This window comes from Apodemus sylvaticus, chromosome 2 (assembly GCF_947179515.1).
Source record: "Apodemus sylvaticus chromosome 2, mApoSyl1.1, whole genome shotgun sequence".
Lineage (NCBI taxonomy): Eukaryota > Metazoa > Chordata > Mammalia > Rodentia > Muridae > Apodemus > Apodemus sylvaticus.
Window position 1 is genome coordinate 153,896,847 of NC_067473.1, and position 26,226 is coordinate 153,923,072.

Below are 26,226 nucleotides of genomic sequence, written 5' to 3' on the forward strand. Positions count from 1 at the left end.
CAATGTGCTTCTAGATGAGACTTGTGGACTTCTGTTCTGACAAAGAACTAGGCACAGTGACTTGTAATCGGTGAGTTTTTTAGCTTGCTCAGTGTCCACCATCCCCTTTTCATACACGAGACCCATTAAAGTAGATACTTGCACAATCAGACACAGGAGAACTTAAAATCTCCAACCTGGACTACTCTAGTGACTCTCATATGAAGAAGAAAAGAAACAGAGATGTCACATCCCAGAGAGTTACACTAGATTCTAAGTGAGTAGAAGCAGTTTGGTAGCAAATGTCACACAGTCACAGCATAGCCACCTACTGCAAAGATTTACTGGTCAGTAAGACTGAGAAAGTCTGCTCTGGCTCAAACTAAGCAAATTCTGTGGCCTTGACTCTTGACCAGCAGCAAGCACAGCTCTACTGGCGCCTTTCCTGAGACTGTTGTAATTTATTTGAGTTGTGCTCAGGCCACCACTGAACACTGACAGAGAACAAATATTCTATTTTGCTATTTAAACACCTTGGGCAGAGCATCCTGTTTACATAGAGGACTCATAAATAAGTGGCCCTGGATAGGAGGACTCTGGAAACTGTGTTAAGAAGGAGGACACCATAAGTCCTGTCCTGTCCTTTCTTACCACACCATGTGGAAGAACAGACAGGCTCAGCTGGGCCTTTTCTTAGTTCTTCTGGCCTTCCTGCCTTCTGCATCCTTTCTCAATGGAGAACCGTGAGTATCTCCAAAGCCCCTGTTCTCTTTCACCCCTCCTCCAGTCAACCCCATCCATTTCCTTTCACAGTCCCTTCCCCTGAAAACCTCCCTAAAATCTTTTTACTTTTTAATTAACAAATAATTGTATATATGTTGTCCAACCTTAATATTACGTGATTCTGGGTAATCTTTTTCCAACTCTAAAGCAATCAGTGTTACTAAACTGAGGGGTAGTGTGATTTAGAATAGTGTTTCCGTAATTACTGAACCAGTAGTGTCTCAAATCCCAACAGTTAGGGACATTCTCCAAATATTCTTAAATAGTTGAAACTATTTAATTGCTTTGAAAAACAAGCATTTAAATTGTTCTTATTCGTGGTTGGAAATGTGTAGCCTGTGGTTTAACTTTGAGACAGATAAGACTTCAGGCACATCAGAACCCTGTGGATGTTTGTGTCCTAAAACAATACATGTGTTAAGATAAAAGACGGATTAAACTACCAGTAGATATTATTTGGTGTCCAAAATAACCACCTAATTAGGATTATATTGTTGAGTGACTTGTTTTGTATCTATGATCAGAAAAATGTATTTAAGGTAGTAAAAATAAAAAGCAAGCTAGTGATATTTTTGCATATTGTGATATAGCAGTGACAGGCTAGATTTTGTTGGACAAAAATCTCTAATTATAGGAAAAGATAGAGAGTAATCCCTACAGATAGCCTTTGGCACTTGCTCAAGAATAACATAGGTGAATTATGCAAGTTTGAATTTCACAACCACATTATAAATCTTATGTTGAAGAGTAACAGAAAATGAAAACAGGATATTGAGCTATCTTTTAAGAATTAAAAATAGGTGCTAGAGAAATGGCTCAGTGCTTAAGAGTACTGACTGCTCTTCCAGGGATTCTGAATTCAATTCCAAGCAACCACATGCTCGCTCACCACTATCTATAATGGGATCCACTGCCCTCTTCTCATGTGTCTGAAGAGAGCAACAGTGTACACACATAAATAAATTGAATATATAAATTTTAAAAGGAGTTGGGGACACATTAGAGAGATGGCTCAATGGTTAAGAGCACTGACTGCTCTTCCAGAGGTCTTGAGTTCAATTTGCAGCAACCACATGGTGGTTAATGAGATTAATAATGAAATCTGAGGCCCTCTTCAGGTATGTCTGAAGATGTTTACAGTGTTTTCATACACATATAATAAATAAATAATTTTAAATAAAAGAATTAAAATGAAAAATAATCATGATAAATTTTTATGGAAAGAATAATTGTTCCACTCATATTTTCATTTAAAAAATAAGAACTTTCTAGAACTTGAGTGCTGGCTGCTTAGTGGAGAGAATACATGCTATTCTCACCTGCCTTGGCAGGTATCACTGCAGAAGCTGATAGTTGATGAGCTGATAATTGTCTTGCCACGCTGCTGTGTGGCAAGCTGTAACAGTGGTTACTGTGGTGAAAGTCCAGGTATAGACAATGTCATCTACTGGCCGGAACTCCTTCCTTTCCAGGAAGTACATGGTGCTGGTCCCTTCCCAGCTCTACACAGAGACCCCTGAGAAGATCTGCCTCCATCTCTACCATCTGAATGAGACAGTGACTGTCACAGCTTCCTTGATGTCTCATCAGGAAAGGAGAAAACTGTTTGATGAGCTTGTGGTTGACAAGGACATGTTCCAATGTGTTTCCTTCATTGTGAGTACTAGATGCCTGACCTGATTTGTTTTATATACTTATGAACATGTGAGGTAATGTGTATATATATTATCCATATACATTTCTAAAAAAAAGATTAATCTAGAAGCATATTGGTGAACTCAAAACAATAAGAAACTGAAAACATTTGCACAGTAAGCGGATAGCAGAGATCATGCCACCTCAAAATGAGATGAGCCAAAACTTGTTTGTACACTGCTTTCCCATGGAATCCCCTCAAAAAAGCCCACAGCCCAAAGAAAGGTTTGCAAATTCATTGTACTTTCTGCTGGTGGGTCAATAAACTTTCAAACACCAGTCCAGCTAATTAGGACCACATTGCCTATGCATAATCCTGATATCCTGAATAAGTGCTGGGTTTCTTGTCTGGGACCTTTGTCAAGACATAATTCCTACCACAATTAATACATCACCTTTCCCTCTACCTCAGTTTCAGAGATAAAGCTAATTTTCTTTCATTTCTTAGAGCTAATTTTCAATCAAGATTCTATTTACTCCATAAAAATGACTGTGCTTTTGTTGCTCACATAAACTCACACTGACTTACACAAAATGCTGTGTTTTCTTTTCATCCTTTTTTTTCCTGACACTGTTTTTTCCTCCATGTAATATTTAAACAGAAACCCATGAACCCTCCATCTCTTTCCTGTGTGGTGGAGGGAGAGAAGGTTAGTGAGGTAATCTAGGAAGTGCAGAGAGTCAGATGGTGAAGGGTCTCATGTGCTCCTGTTGTTCTCAGATCCCTAGATTCTCCCCTTCTGATGAGTCAGAGTCTCTCTATGTCGACATCAAAGGGCCAACACATACATTCAGCAAAAGGAGTTCAGTGCTTGTGAAGAACAAAGAAAGTGTTGTCTTTGTCCAGACAGACAAACCTGTGTACAAGCCAGGACAGACAGGTATGAAGCAACACAGTCAGCAAAGGAATTAAGATGCCATCCTGAACATGGCACGAAGAAGGCCTGGGCCCTTGGACCTCACTAGAAAAGTCTCTGTCTCTTTTCCCAGTTAAATTTCGGATAGTCTCTGTGGATAAAAAGCTACATCCCATGAATGAGTTGGTGAGTCTTTTACCTAAGGGTATTGGTGGGGTCTTCAAGACAAAATGTCTCTGTAATATTCAGAAGGATATCGATGAACTCAAAACAATAAGAAACTGAGAACATGTGCACAGTAAGCGGATAGCAGAGATCATGCCACCACAAAATGAGATGAGCTAAAACTTTTTTGTATACTGCTTTCCCATGGAATTCCCTCAAAAAACCCCACGGCCCAAAGAAAGGTTTGCCAATTCATTGTACTTTCCAGCCCCTTCTGAGGCATGAGTTTCTCTTGTTTTCTATTCTGGGAAGGGAGGTAGATCTGAAAGGGGTGAATATCATCAGGAAATACTGTACAAAATTCTCAAAGAAATACTTAAAAACTAAACAGAATATCATTCCGCTTTTACTTAATTTGTTCTTTACAAATAACAAATTACAATGGACAACATTTTATTGGAGAGTCGAAAAATTCTGTTTATCCCAATAATCCATTGTCTAATTGTATCAAGTATATGTTTACCTTTTTGCTATGATTTATTCTTCTCTCATACAAAACATCCTAACCAGAGCACTCCTTCCCTCTGCTCCTCCCAGTCACCCCACAACCTCCTCTTTCCTCCAGATCCACTTCCATTCAGTGGGATGGAGTGGATCAGCCCTCCCAGTGATATCAACTGAACACAGCACAACAAGATACAAGAAGACTAGGCATAAACCCTCACACAAAGGCTCGGCACAACAACACAGTAAGGGGGGAAAAGGTTCCAAGAGCAGGCAGAAGAGTCAAAGACACACCCACACACACTGTTTGATCTCCCAAAACAACATGGGCTAAACAAACACAGAATGCATGCCAACGCATAGCACAGACCCCAGCAGGCTCCCTGATTGTCACGTTAGTCTCTGTGAACTCCTGTGGGTCATGTTTTATTGATTCTGTGAGCTGTTTTCTCCTGATGTCCTTGACCACTCTGGCTCCTTTTTCCCCCCCACTGGCTCTTAAAATCCTTCCTCCCACTCTTCTTCAGCGTTTCCCAAGTTCTGTCTATTGTTTGGTTGTGGATCTCTGCACCTGCTCCCACAAGCTACTGGAGAAACCCTCGTTAATGAAGACCAGGCTGAGCACTGGTCCTATGAGTACAGCAGGCTATCATTAGGAATCATTTCAGTGACCTTTCCCCCTCAGTTAGTCATGTTTGGTTCTACACTAGATCTATGAGCCATCTAGCTTCTCATTCCTGGCCATCCAGGCAGTATGGGGGCATGGACTCCCTCTCATGGCTTGGGATTCAAATTAGACCAGTCATTGGTTGGCCACTCCCACAAGCTCTAAGGTAGCATTGCTTCTGCATGTCTTGCTGGTAGGACAGGTGTGGGTCAAAGGTTTTGTGGCTGGGTTGGTGTCCCAATCCCACCACTGGAAGCCTTACCTGGTTATAGAAGATGGCTCCATGTCCTCCATCACTAGGAGTCCTCACAAAGGTCACCCTCATAGATTACAATAGTTTCCACTGCACTAGTTTCCACATCACCCCCCAAATGTCTCCTATTCTGGTTATCTTGCCCCATACCTCGCTCCTTCCCTCCCTTCCTAAACTCATCCCTCCTGTTTCCATCCCCTCCCTCCCTGAGTCCACCTGTAAAATCTATTCTGTTTTCTCTTCCCAGGGAGATCCATGCTTCCTCTAGAGACCTCGTTGTTACTTAGCATGTCTGGGTTTGTTCATAGAAGTATGGTTCCCTGTTACTTTTTAGTTAATTACTTAATTTACATCCCAAGCACACTTCCCCCTCCCAGAGTCTCCCTCACATATTCCCTCCCTCAGTCTGCTCTCCTCTTCTTCTCTGAGAGGATGTGGCCTCCCTTGGGTATCCCCCCACCATGGCACATCAAGTCTCTGCCAGATTAAGTTCATCCTCTCCCACTGGGACCAGTCAAGGTAGCCATGATGACTCAGCTGCCTGTCTACTACATATGGGGGTAGAAGGGGCTCATTCCAGCCTATGAATGCTCTTTGGTTGGTGGCCCAGACTCTGAGAGCTCCCAGGGGTCCAGCTTTGTTGACTCTGTTGGTCTTTCTGTGGAGTTTGTACCCCTTTTGGGGCCTTCAATCCTTCCACCAACCCTTCCATAAGTGTTCCTGAACTCCATCCAATGTTTGGCTGTGGGTATCCGCATCTCTTTTATTCTGATGCTGGATATAACCTCTTAGAGGACAGAACTTCCAATTTTATTTAGGGTGAGCTCACTTCTATGAAGTAATCTTTTCAGAATTTCATCAACTGCTCCTGGATGTTTTGTATAAATTTTATATCGGGTACACTTCTACAATCAACCTTGTAAATTTGATTAATTGGTTAACAACATTTATATTGATTTGGAAAGAATATGAACCATTTAATAACAAACGTTTCTGTCTAGTGCATACATATCTACCCATTATTTTAGGTTTCTTTTTATATATTTCTAATGGTTTCTAATATTCTTCTTAGGCCTCCTGGATTTCTTAATTAAAATTAAGTTATTCCCCAAATCATAGTTTTCACGAATAAATGGAGTTTATTGAATTTATCATTATTTGCCTGCATTTTCAGTACAATTAAAATTTTTCTAAGTATCCCCTTATTTTTTATCATGTTAATCTTGCCGAATTCATGCGTGAAAATGACTTACTTAGATCCCAACAGTTTTTATGTCCTGGTTATAAAGTGCTCTTGCTACTACTCTTTAGGGTTCATTTCTCTGCCACTGAAAGAATTAAAAGTCAGGTGTTGAATTGGCTTACAATTGACTATGCTACTAGATATTGAGTTCATCACATTTTGGCTGAAACTCCCATTCTACATACATCCTATTCTGCAACTCTATTGCATTTGCTGTGTGTATGAAATTTCCGAATCAGTGGTTCTTGGTCTTCCTAATACAGTGACCCTTGAATGCAGTTGCTCATATTGTGGTGAACCACAACCCCAGTTTTTGTTGCTTTTGTTGCTACTTCATAACTGTAACTTGATAGTTATGAATCACAATGTAAATAATTTTGGGAACCAGTTTGCCAAAGGGGTTGTGACCTGATCTTCTAAACTAACATTGTTTTCCTTGTGTTTCAGTTTCCTCTGGTTTACATTGAGGTAAGAAACTTAAATGTTTTGTAATCAGAGAGAACTCAATCTTATGAAATAACCTGATATTGAAATGTTGTTTAACTACTGTGCAGGGATCAGCAGCCCTCTGCCATTTGAGATAACGGGCTTTGTTATTTCCCACATCACCTATATTTCTTCCCTCCATAAAAGAATATTACCAAGTTCCCAAATGCTTCCATCACCAACACTGTGATCCCAGGTGCATTATTGTACTTAATACTTTATTGATTTAGAAAGTTTACAACCTCTTTCACAGGATCCAAAAATGAACCGAATTATGCAGTGGCGGGATGTTAAGACAGCGAATGGGCTTCAGCAGATGTCCTTCAGCCTGGCAGCAGAGCCCATTCAGGGGCCCTACAAGATAGTGGTGCTCAAAGAGTCAGGGGCGAAGGAAGAGCACTCCTTCACCGTGATGAAATTCGGTATGAACTGAGAAAATCAAAAAGAGAAAGCAGGTGTCATAGGTTTCTGGTTATCATAGGAGGAATTATTTTGAACAAATTGAGTTCCATCTGACTCTAGCTAAGGCTGTCCATCTAGCAACATGGGTCTTCCAGAAAGTTCTGGGATTTTTTCAAAAGCATATTACTTGTTTTGATGTTTATTTGGTTTTCTTATTTAAGTAGATAGCTCTGTGGTTTTCAGGAAGTGATATAATGTATAACCATTCAACATTCTAACTTTATTTGAATGAGACATGCCTTAATAATATGAAATCACCATTTCTGGACAGAGACTGAGCATTTAGACAACTAGACAAGTCATTTGCGTCTGAGTGTCTCCTCTCTCTCCCAATAGTGCTTCCCAGATTTAATGTCGACGTGAAGGTCCCAAATGCCATCTCTGTGCACGATGAAATACTCAGTGTGACTGCATGTGGGAAGTGAGTTACCTGCTTCTGTCCTTCTATCCTTAAGAATGTACTCAGACACAGAAAATCCCTAGGATAATGTCTCATAGAATATGTAGCAATGCTATGGTCGTGTCCTTTTACCCCACTGGAATGTTTCTCCTGCGGTGTTCATTTGTGCCTCTTACTACTCTTCATTGATTACTTCACAGTCATTCAGTGCATACCTTGTTGATATCAATGGATAAAATCAGTTGTATGAGGCAGTAAAGAGTTCCTGCCTTTGCAGAAAGGAAGGGACCTAAAAAGATCCAGTGACCATGTGAAGAAAACACAGACACTAAATCAAGGCATCTCGCTGCCCTCTTATGGGCTGAGAGAAAGAGCAGAGAAACAAGAGCCCCCAGTCTGCCTCCAGCTCAAACCACTGCCACTCAAGGTTAACCTTGAGACACCTCTGTCTTCTGCTTGCATTTCTGTACCTGATAAGGCAGGACATTATACTGCACCAGCTAAAATTTCTATTTAAGTCTAGAACCATGCGAGAAGGAACTTGTAACATGTGCCTGAATCAAACAGAAGACACCTACCATAATTCACAGTTGCTTGTGATTACAATGGGTGTGCTCAAAAACTAAAATGATTGAACAAAGGCAAAGGACGGAGGAGGTTTGTTAGAATACCTCTGAGTCATTTCCCATGGTTCCCATTCAACTCATTCCAATAACTTAGTAGCTGAGGATCCTGGTTTGCTTACTTAATCTTTTTCAGAGCTACAAAAGGGAGAAAGTCATGTCTTCCATAGGTTCTTAATAGGGTTAATTTTTATTATTTATTAATTTATTTATAAGTTCTATTTTTGTATTATTTTATTTGATATATTTTTTATTTACATTTCAAATGATTTCCCCTTTCCTGGCTCCCTACTCCTCGAAAGTCCCATAAGCCCTCTTCCCACATCCGCCTCTTCCCACTTCCCTGTTCTGGTATTCCCCTATACTGCTGCACTGAGCCTTTCCAGAACCAGGGGCCACTCTTTGTTCTTCTTCAACATCATTTGATATATGGATTATGACTTGGGTAATCCAAGTTTCTAAGCTAATATCCACTTATCAGTGAGTGCATACCATGACTGATCTTTTGAGACTGGGTTACCTCACTTAGTTTGATGTTCTCCAGCTCCATCCATTTGTCTAAGAATTTCATGAATTCATTGTTTCTAATGGCTGAATAGTACTCCATTGTGTATATATACCACATTTTTGTATCCATTCCATATTGAGGGACACCTAGGTTCTTTCCAGATTCTGGCTATTATAAATAGGGCTGCTATGAACACAGTGGAGCATGTATCCTTATTGCATGCTGGGGAATCTTCTGGGTATATGCCTAGGGCTCGTCACTTCCGGAGGACCCTGCTACTTATAAGTTCTTAACATGTAGAGTTAGAAGGTACCAGGACGTAATAATAGTGTGTCATGTTTGTTGTCATTATGAAATTACACAGCATCAGTGAGAAGACAGTGGGTCTCTGCTTTAGACAGACCCTTGGTCTCTGTGAATTTATCTCGTGACAGATATACCTACGGGAAGCCTGTCCCAGGACATGTAAAGATAAGCATATGCCGGGAGAATCAGTTCTTTAGCTCTAAGACAGAGACTGGATGCAAAGAAGTCAACTCCATGGTGAGTGAATCTATTCAAAGGCCTGTTTTAAATGCCCAAGGTTAATGAAGAGAAAGGCTGACAGCAAAGATGAGAGGAAGCGCATACCCAGACATTGAAAGAGGATGTTCTGGGACCTGGACTGTAGCTCAGGGATGGAACACTAGCCAGGCATGTGTGCAATCCCCAGAAGGCCCTCACTGATAAAAGTGATAATCCTGGGACCCACTACTATTAAAGGGCTATTTCAACAACTTTACTTGGCCACCAAATTTATTTTGAGTATATATTCATTGTGTGAAATAGTAGGTTTATGACACTTCCATACACGCATGTCATATATTTCAACCATATCCCCCTGTCCCATTGCCACCTCTGCTCTCTTAGGTCCTCACTCTTATATGTCCTTCTGTCTTCCTATGTAACCACCACTACTTTCATGACTTATACACTATTCTTAGAAAGTATATTTCAATTAGCACATATAAAATATAAGTTAGTTTTTCAAAACAATAGACTTCGTTACGATGTATTCATTCATGTGCATTGTGTACTTGGTTGCCTCCTTCATGACCTACACCATTCTCTCCATCTCTCCTCCCGCCAGACCCTTCCTCTTCCCAAATGGAACAACGTCTACATTGTCTTTTGGTTCTGTTTTATTTTAACTCCCATAAGACAAATAACATGCATTGTTGTATGTGGGAATCTGTTATATTTTATAAAAAGAGATAATCTCCATACCCATAACATTTTCTTATTTGATTTTGATTATCAGTTTATCAGCTTGTGGACTCACTTGTCTATGACTCACATAAATGACAAGCCATGTATGGGAGCACATTTTGATATGTTGATATAGATCCCTTTTATAGATTCCTGACAGGTGATCATATGGTACATTGACCTTTCATTTTCTGAGGAGCTTCTATACTGATTTGGGTGGTGGCTGTGCTACATTGTAGTCTCACCCACAATATATGAAATGTAGAGGACATAAGGCTCTTGTGCTCACAGATAAGCATTAGAGATAACAGGAATCTTAAACACACAAGCTTGTCTCCTCAACAGAGGAGACAAGGCCACACCTGAATTGATTCCAGAGTCTTCCTTTCTGACATTTATCTTAAACAGGTTCCTGATCAATAAAATCAATTCTTATGGAAGAAGTCATTTGTACTTTACAATAGCCTGCATGACCTCTGTTATCTGTAAAGCCAGGCAACTCCTGACTCCCACAGACTTTTATATTCATCTCAGTCATTGTCAGCAGCTATTGGCTCCCTGTTGCTCTTGATCTAGGAGTGGGGCTTTGTAAAATTTCCCCTTTTCTCATAAGCAGGTTAACTTCTTTTACCATTATTTAAGTCTTGTTTAGGCAACCACATAGTTGGGACTTTATGGGTGTCTTTTCCCTGTTGTGTCTAAAACATTATTTTTGAAACAGGCATTCTGGTGGTCTTTTACAATTTTTCTGATCCTTGTCCAGTGATTTTCCCTGATCCTTCGATGTAGGGGTTGTTTTGGAGGTATATTATTGAGGTTAAGCAATCATAGTCAGTTCTCTGCATTTTGATGGCTTGTGGATCTCTATAAAGGTCTTCATCTCTTGAAAAATAAGGTTCTTTGATGCTGTGAGACCCACATGCATCTGTAGGGATAAGGACCAGTCTTTGGATACAGTAAGGAGCCTGTATGCAGAAGAATGCAAATTGATCCATCCTTGTCTCCTTGTACTAAGCTCAAATCCAAATGGATCAAGGACCTCCACATAAAGCCAGACACTCTGAGCTAATAGAAAAGAAACTGGGGAAGACCCTTGAGGACATCGGTATAGGGAGAAAGTAGTATGCTCTAAGATCAAGAATTGACAAATGGGACCTCATAAAATTACAAAGTTTCTGTATGGCAAAAGACACCATCAAAAGGACAAATCAGCAACCAACAAATTGGGAAAAGATCTTCACCAATCCTACATCAGATAGAGGGCTAATATCCAATATATATAAAGAACTCAAGAAGTTAGACTCCAGAAAACCGAACAACCATATTAAAAATGGGGTACAGAGTTAAACAAAGAATTCTCACCTTAAAAAATGCTCAACTTCATTAGTCATTAGGGAAATGCAAATCAAAAAACCCTGAGATTTCACCTCACACCAGTCAGAATGGCTAAGATTAAAAATTCAGGAGACAGCAAGTGTTGGCGAGGATGTGGAGAAAGAGGAACACTCCTCCACTGCTGGTGGAGTTGCAAATTGGTACAACCATTCTGGAAATCAGTCTGGCGGTTCCTCAGAAAACTGGGCACCTCACTTCTAGAAGATCCTGCTATACCACTCCTGGGCATATACCCCACCATGTAATAAGGATACATGCTCTACTATGTTCATAGCAGCCCTATTTATAATTGCCAGAAGTTGGAAAGAACCCAGGTATCCCTCAACAGAAGAGTGGATGCAAAAAATGTGGTATACCTCCACAATGGAGTACTATTCAGCCATTAGAAACAATGAATTCATGAAATTCTTAGGCAAATGGATGGAGCTAGAGAACGTCATACTAAGTGAGGTAACCCAGACTCAAAAGATGAATCATGGTATGCACTCACTAATAAGTGTTGAAGATAGTTGCTAGCCCTTTAAGTTGTAAATCCACTCTCATCAATGCTTATAATCCTTAGATTTGGCTTTCTCATTGTGTCCTGGATTTCCTGGATATTTTGGGTTACACGCTTTTTGCATTTTGCATTTTCTTTAACTGTTGAGTCCATGGTTTCTATGGTATCTTCGGCATCTGAGATTCTTTCTTCTATCTCTTGTATTCTGTTGTTGATATTTGCGTCTATGGTCCCTGATTTTTTCCCAAGGTTTTCTATCTCCAAAGTTGTCTCCCTTTGTGCTTTCTTAGTTGTTTCTACTTCTGTTTTTAGATCCTGGATGTTTTTGCTCAGTTCCGTCATTTGCTTGTTTGTGTTTTCCTCTAATTCTTTAAGAGATTTTTGTGTTCCTTCTTTCATGACTTCTGCCTGTTAATCAAAGTTCCCCTGATTTCTTTAAGTGATTTTTGCTTTTCCTCCTTATTGGCTATTGTATTCTCCTGAATTTCTTTCAATAATTTTTATGATTCCCTTGTAAGGGCTTCTAATATTTGATCCATTTTCTCCTGAATTTCTTTAAGTATGTCTTTCATGTGTTCCTGTACCAGCATCATGACCAGTGATTTTAAATCCAAATCTTGTTTTTCTGGTGTGTAGGTGTATCCAGGACTTGCTATTGTTGGAGAATTGGGTTCAGATGCTGCCATAATGCCTTGGTTTCTGTTAGTAACATTCCTACGGTTGCCTTTAGCCGTCTAGTTCTCCCATGTGTTAGATGGTCTTATTGTCACTGGCTGGTGCTTCAACCTACTATGGATCCTTAAGGTTATCTCTGCAACACTGGATGACTGGGTTTCCTCTGGAACAGATTACTGTTATGCTGCCTTCCTCTTTTGTGCCTTTGGAGCCCTGCTCAGTCTTGCCTCAAGCAATGTTATACTTAGGTTGTCAAGGTCAACTAGGTGTTTTCTGCTCTATTATGGAGCAAAGATGGTGCGGTGAGGGTCACTCCCTCTGTTGATTTTCACCTAGGACACAGGTCCTGCAATGGATAGGCTTGCAGATGACCCGCCTATGTGCTCAGTTCCTGAGTGCAGGCAGACCCCTGGACATTTGCACCCCCAGAGATCTAAAGCTCAGGGTGATCCAGTGCCTAGTGACGCTTTTCTGTCTCAGCAGGCAGTGAATATGCCACAGGGAATCTCTTCTTCTGCTGCTCTCTGGGCAGGACACAGGCCCCACGCATAGTACTCCATTGTGTAAATATACCACATTTTTTGTATCCATTCCTACATTGAGGGACACCTGGGTTCTTTCCAGCTTCTGGCTACTACAAATAGGGCTGCTATGAACATAGTGGAGCATGTGTCCTTATCGCATGCCAGGGAATCCTCTGGGTATATGCCCAGGAGTGGTACAGTAGGGTCCTCAGGAAGTGTCATGCCCAGATTTCTGAGGATCGGCCAGACTGATTTCCAAAGTGGTTGCACCATCTTGCAATCCCACCAGCAGTGGAGGAGTGTTCCTCTTTCTCCACATCCTCGCCAACACCTGCTGTCTCCTGAGTTTTTGACCTTAGCCATTCTGACTGGTGTGAGGTGAAATCTCAGGGTTGTTTTGATTTGTATTTCCCTAATGATTAATGATGTTGAACATTCCTTTAGGTGCTTCTCAGCCCTCCAAAGTTCTTCATGTGAAAATTCTTTATTTCGCTCTGTACTCCACTTTTTAATGGGGTTATTTGGTTCTCTTGGTTCTACCTTCTTGAGTTCTTTGTATATATTAGATATTAGCCCTCTGTCAGATTTAGGGTTGGTGAAGATCCTTTCCCAATTTGTTGGTTGACGTTTTGTCCTTTTAACAGTGTCCTTTGCCTTACAGAAACTTTGTAGTTTTATAAGGTACCATTTGAATATTCTTGATCTTAGAGCATAAGCTATTGGTGTTCTATTCATGAACTTTTCCCCTATGCCCATGTTCTCAAGCGTCTTCACCAGATTCTTTTCTATTAGTTTCAGTGTATCAGGTTTTATGTGGAGGTCCTTGATCCATTTGGAGTTGAGCTTAGTACAAGGAGATAAGAATGGATCAATTCACATTCTTCTGCATGCTGACCTCCAATTGAACCAGCACCATTTGTTGAAAAGGCTATCTTTTTTCCACTGGATGCTTTCAGCTCCTTTGTCCAAGATCAAGTAACCATAGGTGTGTGGGTTCATTTCTGGGTCTTCAATCCTATTCCACTGATCTGCTTGCCTGAAATTGTACAAATACCATGCAGTTTTTATCACTATTGCTCTGTAGTAAAGTTTGAAGTCTGGGATACTGAATCCCCTAGAAGTTCTTTAACTGTTGAGAATAATTTTAGCTATCCTGGGGTTTTTGTTATTCCAGATGAATTTGAAAATTGCTCTTTCTAGCTCTATGAAGAACTGAGTTGGGATTTTGATGGGGATTGCATTAAATCTGTAGATTGCCTTTAGCAAGATGGCCATTTTAACTATATTAATCCTGCCAATCCACGACCATGGAAGATTTTTCCATTTTCTGAGATTTTCTTGATTTCCTTCTTCAGAGATCTGAAGGTCTTGTCATATAGGTCTTTCACTTGTTTGGTTAGAGTCACACCAAGATACTTTATGCTGTTTGTGGCTATTATAAAGGGTGTCATTTCCCTAATTTCTTTCTCAGTCTGCTTATCCTTTGAGTATAGAAAGGCTACTGATTTGCTTGAGTTGATTTTGTACCCAGCCACTTTGCTGAAGTTGTTTATCAGCTGTAGGAGTTCTCTAGTAGAGTTTTTTTTTTTTTTTTTTTTTTGGATCACTTAAGTATACTATCATATCATCTGCAAATAGTGATAGTTTGACTTCTTCCTTTCCAATTTGTATACCATTGACCTCCTTATGTTGTCTAATTGCTCTATCTAGGACTTCAAGAACTATATTGAAAAGATATGGAGAGAGGGGGAAGCCTTGTCTAGCCCCTGATTTTAGTGGGATTGCTTCAAGTTTCTCTCTATTTGAAGCTAAAATGAGTATCTTGAAAATAACAAAAAGACTAATTTTGTTTTTTAACCTATTCAACTATCCTATGTCTTTTGATTGGAGAGTTGAAGCCATTGATATTTTATCACTGAAAGGGGTGTGTTGGTTGCTGTCATTTTACTTTTGATACTATTTGTTTTTAATCCTATTTTATGTTTCTTTAATTATAGTTTCATTTGTTTTCTTTCTGTAGCCTACTAGCTTTGCCTATTCCTCTCTTCAGTCCAAAGTATTGTTTTCAGTATTCTCTGTAGAGCTGGTTTGGGGAACATGAACCTTTCTAGCCTGTTTATAGCCTTGCAATTTTGTCAGTTTTAGGAACTTGTTCAACCTTGTCAGGTGTTCATGTCCTGAGCTTTATAAGTCTTGTATATATCCTGAGTCTTATTAAGCCAGAAAAACAAGGTTACTGAAAGACCTTTTATTTTGCCATCTGGAGTCCCATTTATTCCATTCACTTCCTATAACTCCTTTGGAGGACTCAGAGGGATGGTGTCTCCTCAACACTCAGTCACCATCTCAGAGATAACTAATTCCTGTGCTCACTTTCTGGGCTTTACACTCTCACTCTCCCATCTCCTCAGGACTGGCTGAAGTGGAAATGTTTAACTTCAGATTCTATACAACACGCTAACAATTATTATTTTTTGGCCAGATGATCAATTAATGAGTGTGTATTAGTAAAACCACCCATTATTATTGTACCTAGACCTATGTATCCATTGCTTAGTATTATTTTTGTTATGAAATGTGATGCATTTTCATGTTTATTCAGTATGGCTATTTTATTTCTTGTAACTAAATTTGGACAGATTAATTTTATCATATAAAAGTACTGATATTTCTGTTTCTTTTTAGCTTGGATTTTCTTGATCTGTTCCTTCCTATCCTCTCACTTGTGTGTGTGTGTGTGTGTGTGTGTGTGTGTGTGTGTGTGTGTTCTTTATGTCTAATTAACTAAATTAGCTAATCTTTTGAGCCATAAGGTGTGTTTTAATTTCATTAATCATACAAATAACCTTCTATAATACCACAGGACAAACTGAGTTCCCTGGGTGAGTTCACAGTGCAGTTTGCAGGTGACCCTTCTTTCACATCACAAGGGGATTGGGTGGGGAAATCTTCCTAGGCTTCTAGGAAATTTCACTCCTCTGTTCCTGTTCAATGGTCTCGTTGGTTGGCAGGGTGTTCTTCTGTTTCTCAGTTTTCTTCAGCTTGGCCTTATTGAAGCTGGTGATTTTCCCCATGGCTGGCTTGTCTGCCATTTTCTAACAAGTTGTGGAGTCTTGTCCCAAGCTGTGCTCCAGGTATTCCCACTGGCATTGCTGCAGCAAGAGACCTACCCAGTGTCTCTTAATTAGAGACTCAAAATCATTTATACTTAGGGGTATTATTGATATTTATGTGTTTATTCCTATGACTGTATTGGATGTTCTGGTTGGTTCACATACTATTTAACTTTTATTAACCATCGCATCTGTTGCTGATTTTCCCACTCTTGTTCTGAATTGATAATCTTCATATCTTCATCTGCTTGTTTAAATCCTCTTTGAAGCCAATAGTCATTTCCAAAACTAGACTATTAGATTATTTGTCCAACATTATGACAATTTGCATATCCTAGGATGCAGTTAGTGAAAAACTGTACCCATTGTACATGTCAGGCTTCCCTGCTTGTTCATGTTTCCTGTAGTTCTTTCCTTTAATTAAGCTATTTATTTACTTCATATCCTGTTTACAGCTTCCCCTCCCTTCTCTCCTCCCAGTCCCTACTCCTCACCTCTTCTCACCCTACCCACCCACCTCTCCTCCCCTTCTCCTAAGAAAGGGAAGGCCTCCAATTGGGTATCAATCAGCCTTGGCATATCAAGTTGCAGACTACGAATATCTTCTACTGAGGCTGGACAGCCAAGGCAGCCCAGAAAGGGGAAATGGATACAGACAAACTGACACAACAGAAAACCAAAGTTTTTAGTGCATTGCAATTTAAATGAAATAAAGTATACTAATAAGCCAATAATAATTGTAACAATGAAAAGGGCAAAAATAAAATAAATCAAGTTGTGAAGCTAAAACCTAATTAAGAACAAACTAATGATTCTGATGACTCTTTCACAGTTCATAATAATGTCAATTCTTTTTAAGAAGAGTTTTCTAAGGACCATTTTGCTCTGGAAATGGATTTCACTTTACTTACTGCCACTAGGTATCAAGCCAACAGTTTCATACCTGCTAGCAAAATGTACCATTGGGCCACGTCCATGCCTATGGTTACCGTTTTACCAATAGAAAGTAATTATTAAATTGTAATGGCATGCAAGTTAAGTGCTTCATACTTTATAATTATGAGTTTACTTAATAGTCCTAATAAATATCACTTAGTAAGTAATAGGTAATCACTATTTTTATAGATGACCAAGCCAGGACAACATTGTAACTGGTCATGATCATGGCACACAGCACCCTGGGGTTTGAGCTGAGTCCCATGCTTAAAACCAGAACACCACGCACTAAGTATACATTTTGTGAAAGAAGTCTTCATGTGTAGGTTTGAGTAGACCATCAATCTGAGCAGTGTGCCATGTTACCTTGCTTTTATCTTACATATCAGCTAGAAGACAATGGCTGCAGCACACAAGATGTCAACATCACTGAATTCCAATCAAAGGAAATACATCACAGAGACCCGCTTTTTCGTATAAATGCAACTGTTACAGAAGAAGGGACAGGTATGTGGGTAACCAAACAATATAGAAGATGAACTATGAAAACTGACACCTTTCCACATTGAGTTGGTGGTTCAAAGGATTCAGAAAGCAAGCAGCTCTCTAACCAGCTTGGGCTTTCAATGTCATCACAAATTTCTTCTTCAGGATTGGAGTTCAGTGGATCTGCAACAACGAAAATTGAAAGAATCACAAACAAGCTCATATTTGTGAAAGCAGATTCACACTTCAGACACGGGATTTCGTACTTTGTGAAAGTAAGGTGCATTTTGGTTCTTAGATGGTTACGCTGTAAGGTGGTACCTCAAAACCAAGGCCATTCTGCTTGATATTAAGTGTGTGTCTGGTATCATCGGTTGCAACATAAGAAGTGCAGCTTAGTAGTGGAGTTTGTACTTCCCATGCCCAAGTGTGTGAGTTCAATTCCCAGAACTAAACTGAAGACTGAGAAAAGTTATCAAGAGGTTCCAAATCTAAAACTTATGCTGCAAACTTTTTAATTTATAACTACTATTCCTGAAAACCTTAAACCCCAAAATGTCACTGTGTCTCAACGGTGAAGCATCATGTACCACAGACTCATAACAAATCCATGCTCTCCATTACCCTCTGCGCCCTCACAAGTTGTTCTTGTTACTGTGTCAGAGCATCTACTTCCTGTATTTTACACAATGGATTCATTGATCATTTCTTATGAATAATAGGAAAGTAGAAAACACTTATAAAGCATCAGTTATAAAGTTAATAATATGATACCCTCAGTCTCTATACTTTTTCATAGCACAGCTAGCTCTACAGGTATACATTTTTGGAAATCAGCTTTTGCATACTGAATTAATCGGTGCATCATTGGAATCTTTATATAATACTGGAACAGGGTTTTCTCTTACATTCTTGCCGTATTTCTGTGCCTAGACTATATTTTTCTTCCTTGTTCAATTTAGGTCCGCCTAATGGATATCAAGGGAGCTCCTGTTCCAAACGAACAGGTCTTCATCAAAGCAGAAGACATTAGCTACACCAATGCTACTACTACTGATCAGCATGGCCTGGCAAAATTCTCCATAGATACCACCGGCATCTCGGGCTATTCCCTCAGTATCAAAGTAAGTCAAACAAGAGCTGGGCATAGGATTCAAGGTGAGGCTTTGCAATAGCAAGAACTCAATAATGTTTAGAATAATAAAAAAAAATACTCCATGCCAAACTCTCTTATTTTAGGGCAAAATACAAAAAGTTTCTGATCATTAATAAAAGTATGAGCATATGTTGTGAACAAATTTTAACACAAGTTTTTCATAGTATCATTTATTTTATTTGTGTTTTAAATAACACAAGCTAGGAGATTCAAGTAAAAATGATTAAAAGTCAATTTTTATCTATTTAGTTCAGGATAGGTGCTGTGTATCCTCAAATTCATTACCAGTGTGCGATACCAATGTCTACATGCTTTGTCTTTTTTTATTGATATATTTTTTATTTACATTTCAAATGATTTCCCGTTTTCTGGGTCCCCACTCCCCATAAGTCCCATAAGCCCTCTTCCGTCCCCCTGTTCTTCCATCCACCCCTTCCCACTTCCCTGTTCTGGAATTCCCCTATACTCTTGCACTGAATCTTTCCAGAAACAGGGGCCACTCCTCCATTCTTTTTGGACATCATTTAATTTGTGGATTATGTCCTGGGTATTCAAAGTTTCTAGGCTAATATCCACTTATCAGTGAGTGCATACCATAATTGATCTTTTGAGACTGGGTTACCTCACTTAGTATGATGTTCTCCAGCTCCATCCATTTGTCTAAGAATTTCATGAATTCATTGTTTCTAATGGCTGAATAGTACTCCATTGTGTAAATATACCACATTTTTTTGTATCCATTCCTCTGTTGAAGGACACCTAGGTTCTTTCCAGCTTCTGGCTACTACAAATGGGGCTGCTATGAACATAGTGAAGCATGCGTCCTTATTGCATGCTGAAGAATCCTCTGGATATATGCCAGGAGTGGTATAACAGGGTCCTCAGGAAGTGACATGCCCAGTTTTCTGAGGAACCGCCAGATTGATTTCCAAAGTGGTTGCACCATCTTGCAATCTCACCTGCAGTGGAGGAGTGTTCCTCTTTCTCCACATCCTCTCCAACACCTGCTGTCTCCTGAGTTTTTGACCTTAGCCATTCTGACTGGTGTGAGGTGAAATCTCAGGGTTGTTTTGATTTGCATTTCCCTAATGATTAATGATGTTGAACATTTCTTAAGGTGTTTCTCAGCTCTCCGAAGTTCTTCATGTGAAAATTTTTTGTTTAGCTCCGTACCCCACTTTTTAATGGGGTTATTTGGTTCTCTGGGTTCTACTGTCTTGAGTTCTTTGTATATATTAGATATTAGCTCTCTGTCGGATTTAGGATTGGTGAAGATCCTTTCCCAGTCTGTTGGTTGGCGTTTTGTCCTTTTGACAGTGTCCTTTGCCTTACAGAAACTTTGTAGTTTTATGAGGTCCCATTTGTCAATTCTTGATCTTAGAGCATAAGCTATTGGTGTTCTATTCAGGAACTTTTCCCCTGTGCCCATGTCCTCCAGGATCTTCCCCAGTTTCTTTTTGATTAGTTTCAGTGTGTCAGGTTTTATGTGGAGGTCCTTGATCCATTTGGAGTTGAATTTAGTACAAGGAGATAAGAATGGATCGATGCGCATTCTTCTGCATGCTGACCTCCAATTGAACCAGCACCATTTGTTGAAAAGACTATCTTTTTTCCACTGGACACTTTCAGCTCCTTTGTCGAAGACCAAGTGACCATAGGTGTGTGGGTCCATTTCTGGGTCTTCAATCCTATTCCACTGATCCGCTTGCCTGAAATTGTACAAATACCATGCAGTTTTTATCACTATTGCTCTGTAGTAAAGTTTGAAGTCTGGGATACTGAATCCCCTAGAAGTTCTTTTACTGTTGAGAATAATTTTAGCTATCCTGGGTTTTGTTGTTATTCCAGATGAATTTGAGAATTGCTCTTTCTAGCTCTATGAAGAACTGAGTTGGGATTTTGATGGGGATTGCATTGATTCTGTAGATTGCCTTTGGCAAGATGGCCATTTTAACTATATTAATCCTGCCAATCCACGACCATGGAAGATTTTTCCATTTTCTGAGATTTTCTTGATTTCCTTCTTCAGAGATCTGAAGTTCTTGTCATATAGGTCTTTCATTTGTTTGGTTAGAGTCACCCCCAGATACTTTATGCTGTTTGTAGTTATTGTGAAGGGGGTCATTTCCCTAATTTCTTTCTCACTCTGCTTCTCCTTTGAATATATAAAGGCTACTGATTTGCTTGCATTGATTTTGTAGCCAGGCACTTTGCTGAAGTTGTTTATCAGTTGTAGGAGTTCTCTAGTAGAGTTTTTAGGGTCACTTAAGTATACGATCATATCATCTGCAAATAGTGATAGTTTGACTTCTTCCTTTCCAATTTGTATTCCTTTGACTTCCTTATGTTGTCTAATTGCTCTAGCTAGGACTTCAAGAAGTATATTGAACAGATATGGAGAACGGGGGCAGCCTTGTCTAGCCCCTGATTTTAGTGGGATTGCTTCAAGTTTCTCTCCATTTAATTTGATGTTGGCTACCAGTTTGCTGTATATTGCTTTTACTATGTTTAGATATGGGCCTTGAATTCCTGTCCTTTCCAAGACTTTTAGCATGAAAGGATGCTGAATTTTGTCAAATGCTTTTTCAGCATCTAATGAAATGATCATGTGTTTTTTTTCTTTGAGTTTGTTTATGTAGTGGATAGCATTTATGGATATCCTTATATTGAACCATCCCTGCATCCCTGGGAGGAAGCCTACTTGATCATAGTGGATGATCGTTTTGATGTGTTCTTGGATTCGGTGGGCAAGAATTTTATTTAGTATTTTTGCATCGATATTCATGAGGGAAATTGGCCTGAAATTCTCTTTCTTAGTTGGATCTTTGTGTTGTTTTGGTATCAGCGTAATAATGGCTTCGAAGAAGGAGCTGGGTTTCTTCTGTTTCTATTTTGTGGAAAAGTTTGAAGAGTATTGGTGTTAAGTCTTCCTTGAAGGTCTGATAGAATTCTGCACTGAAACCATCTGGTCCTGTGCTTTTTTAGGTCGGAAGCCTATCTATGACCCCCTCTATTTCTTTAGGGGTTAGGGTCTATTTAGATGGTCTATTTGATCCTGGTTTAATTTTGGTAATTGGTATCTGTCTGAGAAAATGTCTATTTCCTCCAGATCCTCCAGTTGTGTTGAGTACAGGTTTTTGTAGTAGGATCTGATGATTTTTTGAATTTCCTTGGTTTCTGTTGTAATATCTCCGTTTTCATTTCTAATTTTGTTAATTTGGATACTTTCTCTGTGCCCTTTGGTTAGTCTGGCTAAGGGTTTATCTATCTTGTTGATTTTTTCAAAGAACCAGCTTTTGGTCTTGTTGATTCTTTGTATGGTTCTCTTGGTTTCTACGTGATAGATTTCAGCCCTGAGTTTGATGATTTCCTGTCTTCTTCTCCTCCTGGGTGAATTAGCTTCTTGTTCCAGGGCTTTCAGTTGTTCGGTTAATCTTCTAGTGTGTGCTCTCTCGAATTTCTTTTTGGAGGCACTCAAAGCTATGAGTTTTCCTCTTAGCACTGCTTTCATTGTGTCCCATAGATTTGTGTATGTTGTGCCTTCATTTTCATTAAATTCTAAGAAATCTTTGATTTCTTTCTTTCTTTATTCCTTGACCAAGGTATCATTGAGTAGAATATTGTTCAGTTTCCATGTGTATGTGGGCTTTCTGTTGTTTTTACTGTTACTAAAGACCACTTTTACTCCGTAGTGAACTGATAGGAGGCATGGGATTATTTCAATCTTCTTATATTTGTTGAGGTCTGTCTTGTGACCAACAATATGATCGATTTTGGAGAAGGTACCATGAGGTGCTGAGAAAAAGGTATATTCTTTTGCTTTGGGATGAAAAGTTATATATATATATATATATATATATATATATATATATATATATATGCATATATATATATACTCCAATTGGTTCAAAGTTTCAATTAGTTTCATTGTCTCCCTGTTTAGTTTCTGTTTTCCTGATTGGTCCATTGGTGAGAGTGGAGTGTTGAAGTCACCCACAATTATTGTGTTAGGTGCAATGTGTACTTTGAGCTTTAGTAAAGTTTCTTTTATGAATGAGGGCACCCTTGTATTTGGGGCATAGATGTTCAGGATTGAGAGTTCTTCTTGTTGGATTTTTCCTTTGACCAGCAAGTAGTGAACTTCTATGTCTCTTTGGATGACATTAGGTTGAAAGTCACTTTTATCTTAAATTAGAATGGCAACTCCGGCTTGTTTCCTGGGACCATTTGCTTGTAGAATTGTCTTCCAGCCTTTTACTCTAAGGCAGTTTTTGTCTTTGACACTGAGGTGTGTTTCTTGTATGCAGCAAAATGTAGGGTCTTGTTTACTTAACCAGTCTGTTAGTCTATGTCTTTTTATTGGGGAATTGAGTCCATTGATGTTAAAAGATATCAAGGAGTAGTGGTTATTGCTTCCTTTCATTTTTGATTTTAATTTTATATGTGTGTGGTTATCTTCTTTGGGTTTGATGAAAGAAGCTTAATATCCTGCTCTTTTCAGGGTATAGTTTCCCTCACTGTAATGGTGTTTTCCCCCTATTATTCTTTGTAGGGCTGGGTTTGTAGAAAGATATTGTGTAAATTTGGTTTTGCCATGGAATATCTTGGTTTCTCCATCTATAGTAATTGAGAGTTTTGCTGGATATAGTAGTCTCAGCTGACATTTGTGTTCTCTTAGAGTCTGCATGAGCTCCGCCCAGGATCTTCTAGTTTTCATGGTCTCTGGTGAGAAATCTGGTGTAATTCTGATAGGTCTTCCTTTATATGTTACTTGCCCTTTTTCTCTTACTGCCCTAAGTATTCTTTCTTTGTTTAGTACATTTGGGATTTTGATTATTATGTGACGGGAGGTATTTCTGTTCTGGTCCAGTCTGTTTGGAGTTCTGTAGGCTTCTTGTATATTCATGGGATCTCTCTCTTTAGGTTAGGGAAGTTTTCTTCCATAATTTTGTTGAATATATTTGCTGGCCCTTTAAGTTGTAAATCTTCACTCTCATCAATGCCTATAATCCTTAGATTTGGCTTTCTCATTGTGTCCTGGATTTCCTAGATATTTTGGGTTACAAGCTTTTTGCATTTTGCATTTTCTTTAACTGTTGAGTCCATGGTTTCTATGGTATCTTCAGCACCTGAGATTCTTTCTTCTATCTCTTGTATTCTATTGTTGATATTGCGTCTATGGTCCCTGATTTCTTCCCAAGGTTTTCTATCTCCAAAGTTGTCTCCCTTTGTGCTTTCTTAGTTGTTTATACTACTGTTTTTAGGTCCTGGAAGTTTTTGCTCAGTTCTGTCATTTGCTTGTTTGTGTTTTCCTCTAATTCTTTAAGAGATTTTTGTGTTTCCTCTTTCATGACTTCTGCCTGTTGATCAAGGTTCTTCTGTATTTCTTTAAGTGATTTTTGCATTTCCTCCTCATTGGCTTTTGTATTTTCCTGAATTTCTTTCAATGATTTTTGTGTTTCCCTTGTAAGGGCCTCTAATTTTTGATCCATTTTCTCCTGAATTTCTTTAAGTATGTCCTTCATGTGTTCCTGTACCGGCATCATGATCAGTGATTTTAAATCCAAATCTTGTTTTTCTGGTGTGTTGGGGTATCCAGGACTTGCTAATGTTGGAGAGTTGGGTTCAGATGCTGCCATAATACCTTGGTTTCTGTTAGTAACATTCCTACGTTTGCCTTTAGCCATCTGGTTCTCCCAGGTGTTAGATGGTCTTATTGTCACTGGCTGGTGCTTCAACCTACTATGGATCTTTAAGGTTATCTCTGCAACACTGGATGACTGGGTTTCTTCTGGCAGAGATTACTGATATGCTGCCTTCCTCTTTTGTGCCTTTGGAGCCCTTCTCAGTTTTGCCTCAAGCAATGTTATACTTAGGTTGTCAAGGTCAACCAGGTTTTCTCTGCCTGCTCTATTATGGAGCGAATATGTTGTGGTGGGAGTCACTCCCTCTGTTGATTCTCACATAGGACACAGGCCCTGCGATGGACTGGCTTGCAGATGAACCACCTATGTGCTCAGTTCCTGAGTGCAGGCAGACTCCTGGGGGTTTGCACCACCAGAAATCTAAAGCTCAGGGTGATACAGTACCTAGTGATCCTTTTCTGTCCCGGCAGGCAGCAAATATCCATGCTTTGTCTTATAACTGTTTTCCAGAAGCTTTGAAAGTTGTGGCCATGATTTTTTAGGTTTTCCTTATTTATCACTCATTAAGTGTAATAATAAATTTTCATTATCTATAATCCCTGGTATTTGTCTTCCATTGTATCTAATCTTTTACCTTCTACTTAGTTTTTTATGTAGCCTTTTGATCTATTTATTTCTCAGATTTCCATTTTTTATTTTATTTCTTCAAGATTTTTTGTTTGCTGATTTCTTGCATAAAATCTATAATCTCTTCCTTACTAAATTGGGCTGTGTGTGTGTGTGTGTTCAATTTTGTCATTGATAATTTTTAAAATTAAACTTGTAAAATTATTTATATAAGATTTCATGTGCTTCAATAGCTTTAGTTCAGTTATTGGAAAATTAAGAGCTTTGGGGTAAGTTTTGTTGTTTTTTTTCATATTTCTTCTATTTTGATGTTGTAATTTATCCATCTGTAGTGATGGGTATAGAACTTCTGCTAATATAAGCATGCTTTCATGGTGAGTGGCCCTCTTTAAAGGCAAACCGCACAAATGTGGAGGACATTGCAATAAATGCATCAACACCAAAGCAAATCAGATGTATGGATATAATTATAAAAACAATTAAAAACAGCCACTATACCCCCAATTCCAATACATAGAAAGTGGAAAATACAATGTAAATTAAGTAGTTAAGTTTAAAAAAATATAAATAAACTTTATTACTAAAGTAGCAGAAAAGGAAGACTGAGAAAAAGAAAAAATTTGCACAGTCTACAAGGAATGAGATTCTACACTAAATAATCAGACAGATATCAAATAAATAATGTACCATACACTGTACCTCAAAATCATTAACACAACTAAAACAGGACAAATACAAGACTGATGAAAGGAAGGAAATAATAAATATGGCTGAGTTAATGATGGGGAGTAAAGGGAACAGTACAAAGGTCCAGTGAAACCAATGATGACTCTAAAATCACAAAGATATGTAAAACGGATTAACCCTCATCTAAACCTAAAGAGAGTCAAAACCCAAATTAGCCAATTAGAAAACTATTACAGCACATACTATGAAATCCATGAAGAGAATAATCTGAAAATTTTCATTCCAAATAAAAAATCCAGAAAAAACAAATGAATTTCTGGATATTTATATTCTTCCAAAAGTGAGCCAAAAGGATGTAAAAAACCTAAATGGATCCGCAATGAGAAATAGAATCAAAGAAATTATTAAAGGGACTCAAGAAAATAAGAGCTCACACTGGGAAGAACTCATAGCTGAATAGAACTGAACTTCCAAAAAGAAATATTATTATATAAAGTTTCAAAAGAAGGAATGCTTCCAGAGCTGTTCTATGAATCTAGAATAACCCTGAGACCACCACTAGATGAAGATACAGTGACAAGAAATCTTCAGACTAATTTACACAATGGGC

At 38.9% G+C, this 26,226-nt stretch overlaps 1 protein-coding gene and 1 pseudogene across 1 annotated transcript; one reads left to right on the forward strand and one right to left on the reverse strand.

Moving 5' to 3' along the window:
• Positions 1-636: 636 nt before the first annotated feature.
• LOC127677616 (murinoglobulin-2-like) overlaps positions 637-26,226 on the forward strand; it is a 54,879-nt pseudogene continuing 29,289 nt past the window's right edge.
• LOC127677617 (thymosin beta-10-like) lies at positions 15,927-16,058 on the reverse strand. Its single transcript, XM_052172658.1, has one exon. The coding sequence runs from the start codon at positions 16,056-16,058 to the stop codon at positions 15,927-15,929; it is 132 nt and encodes a 43-aa protein (XP_052028618.1).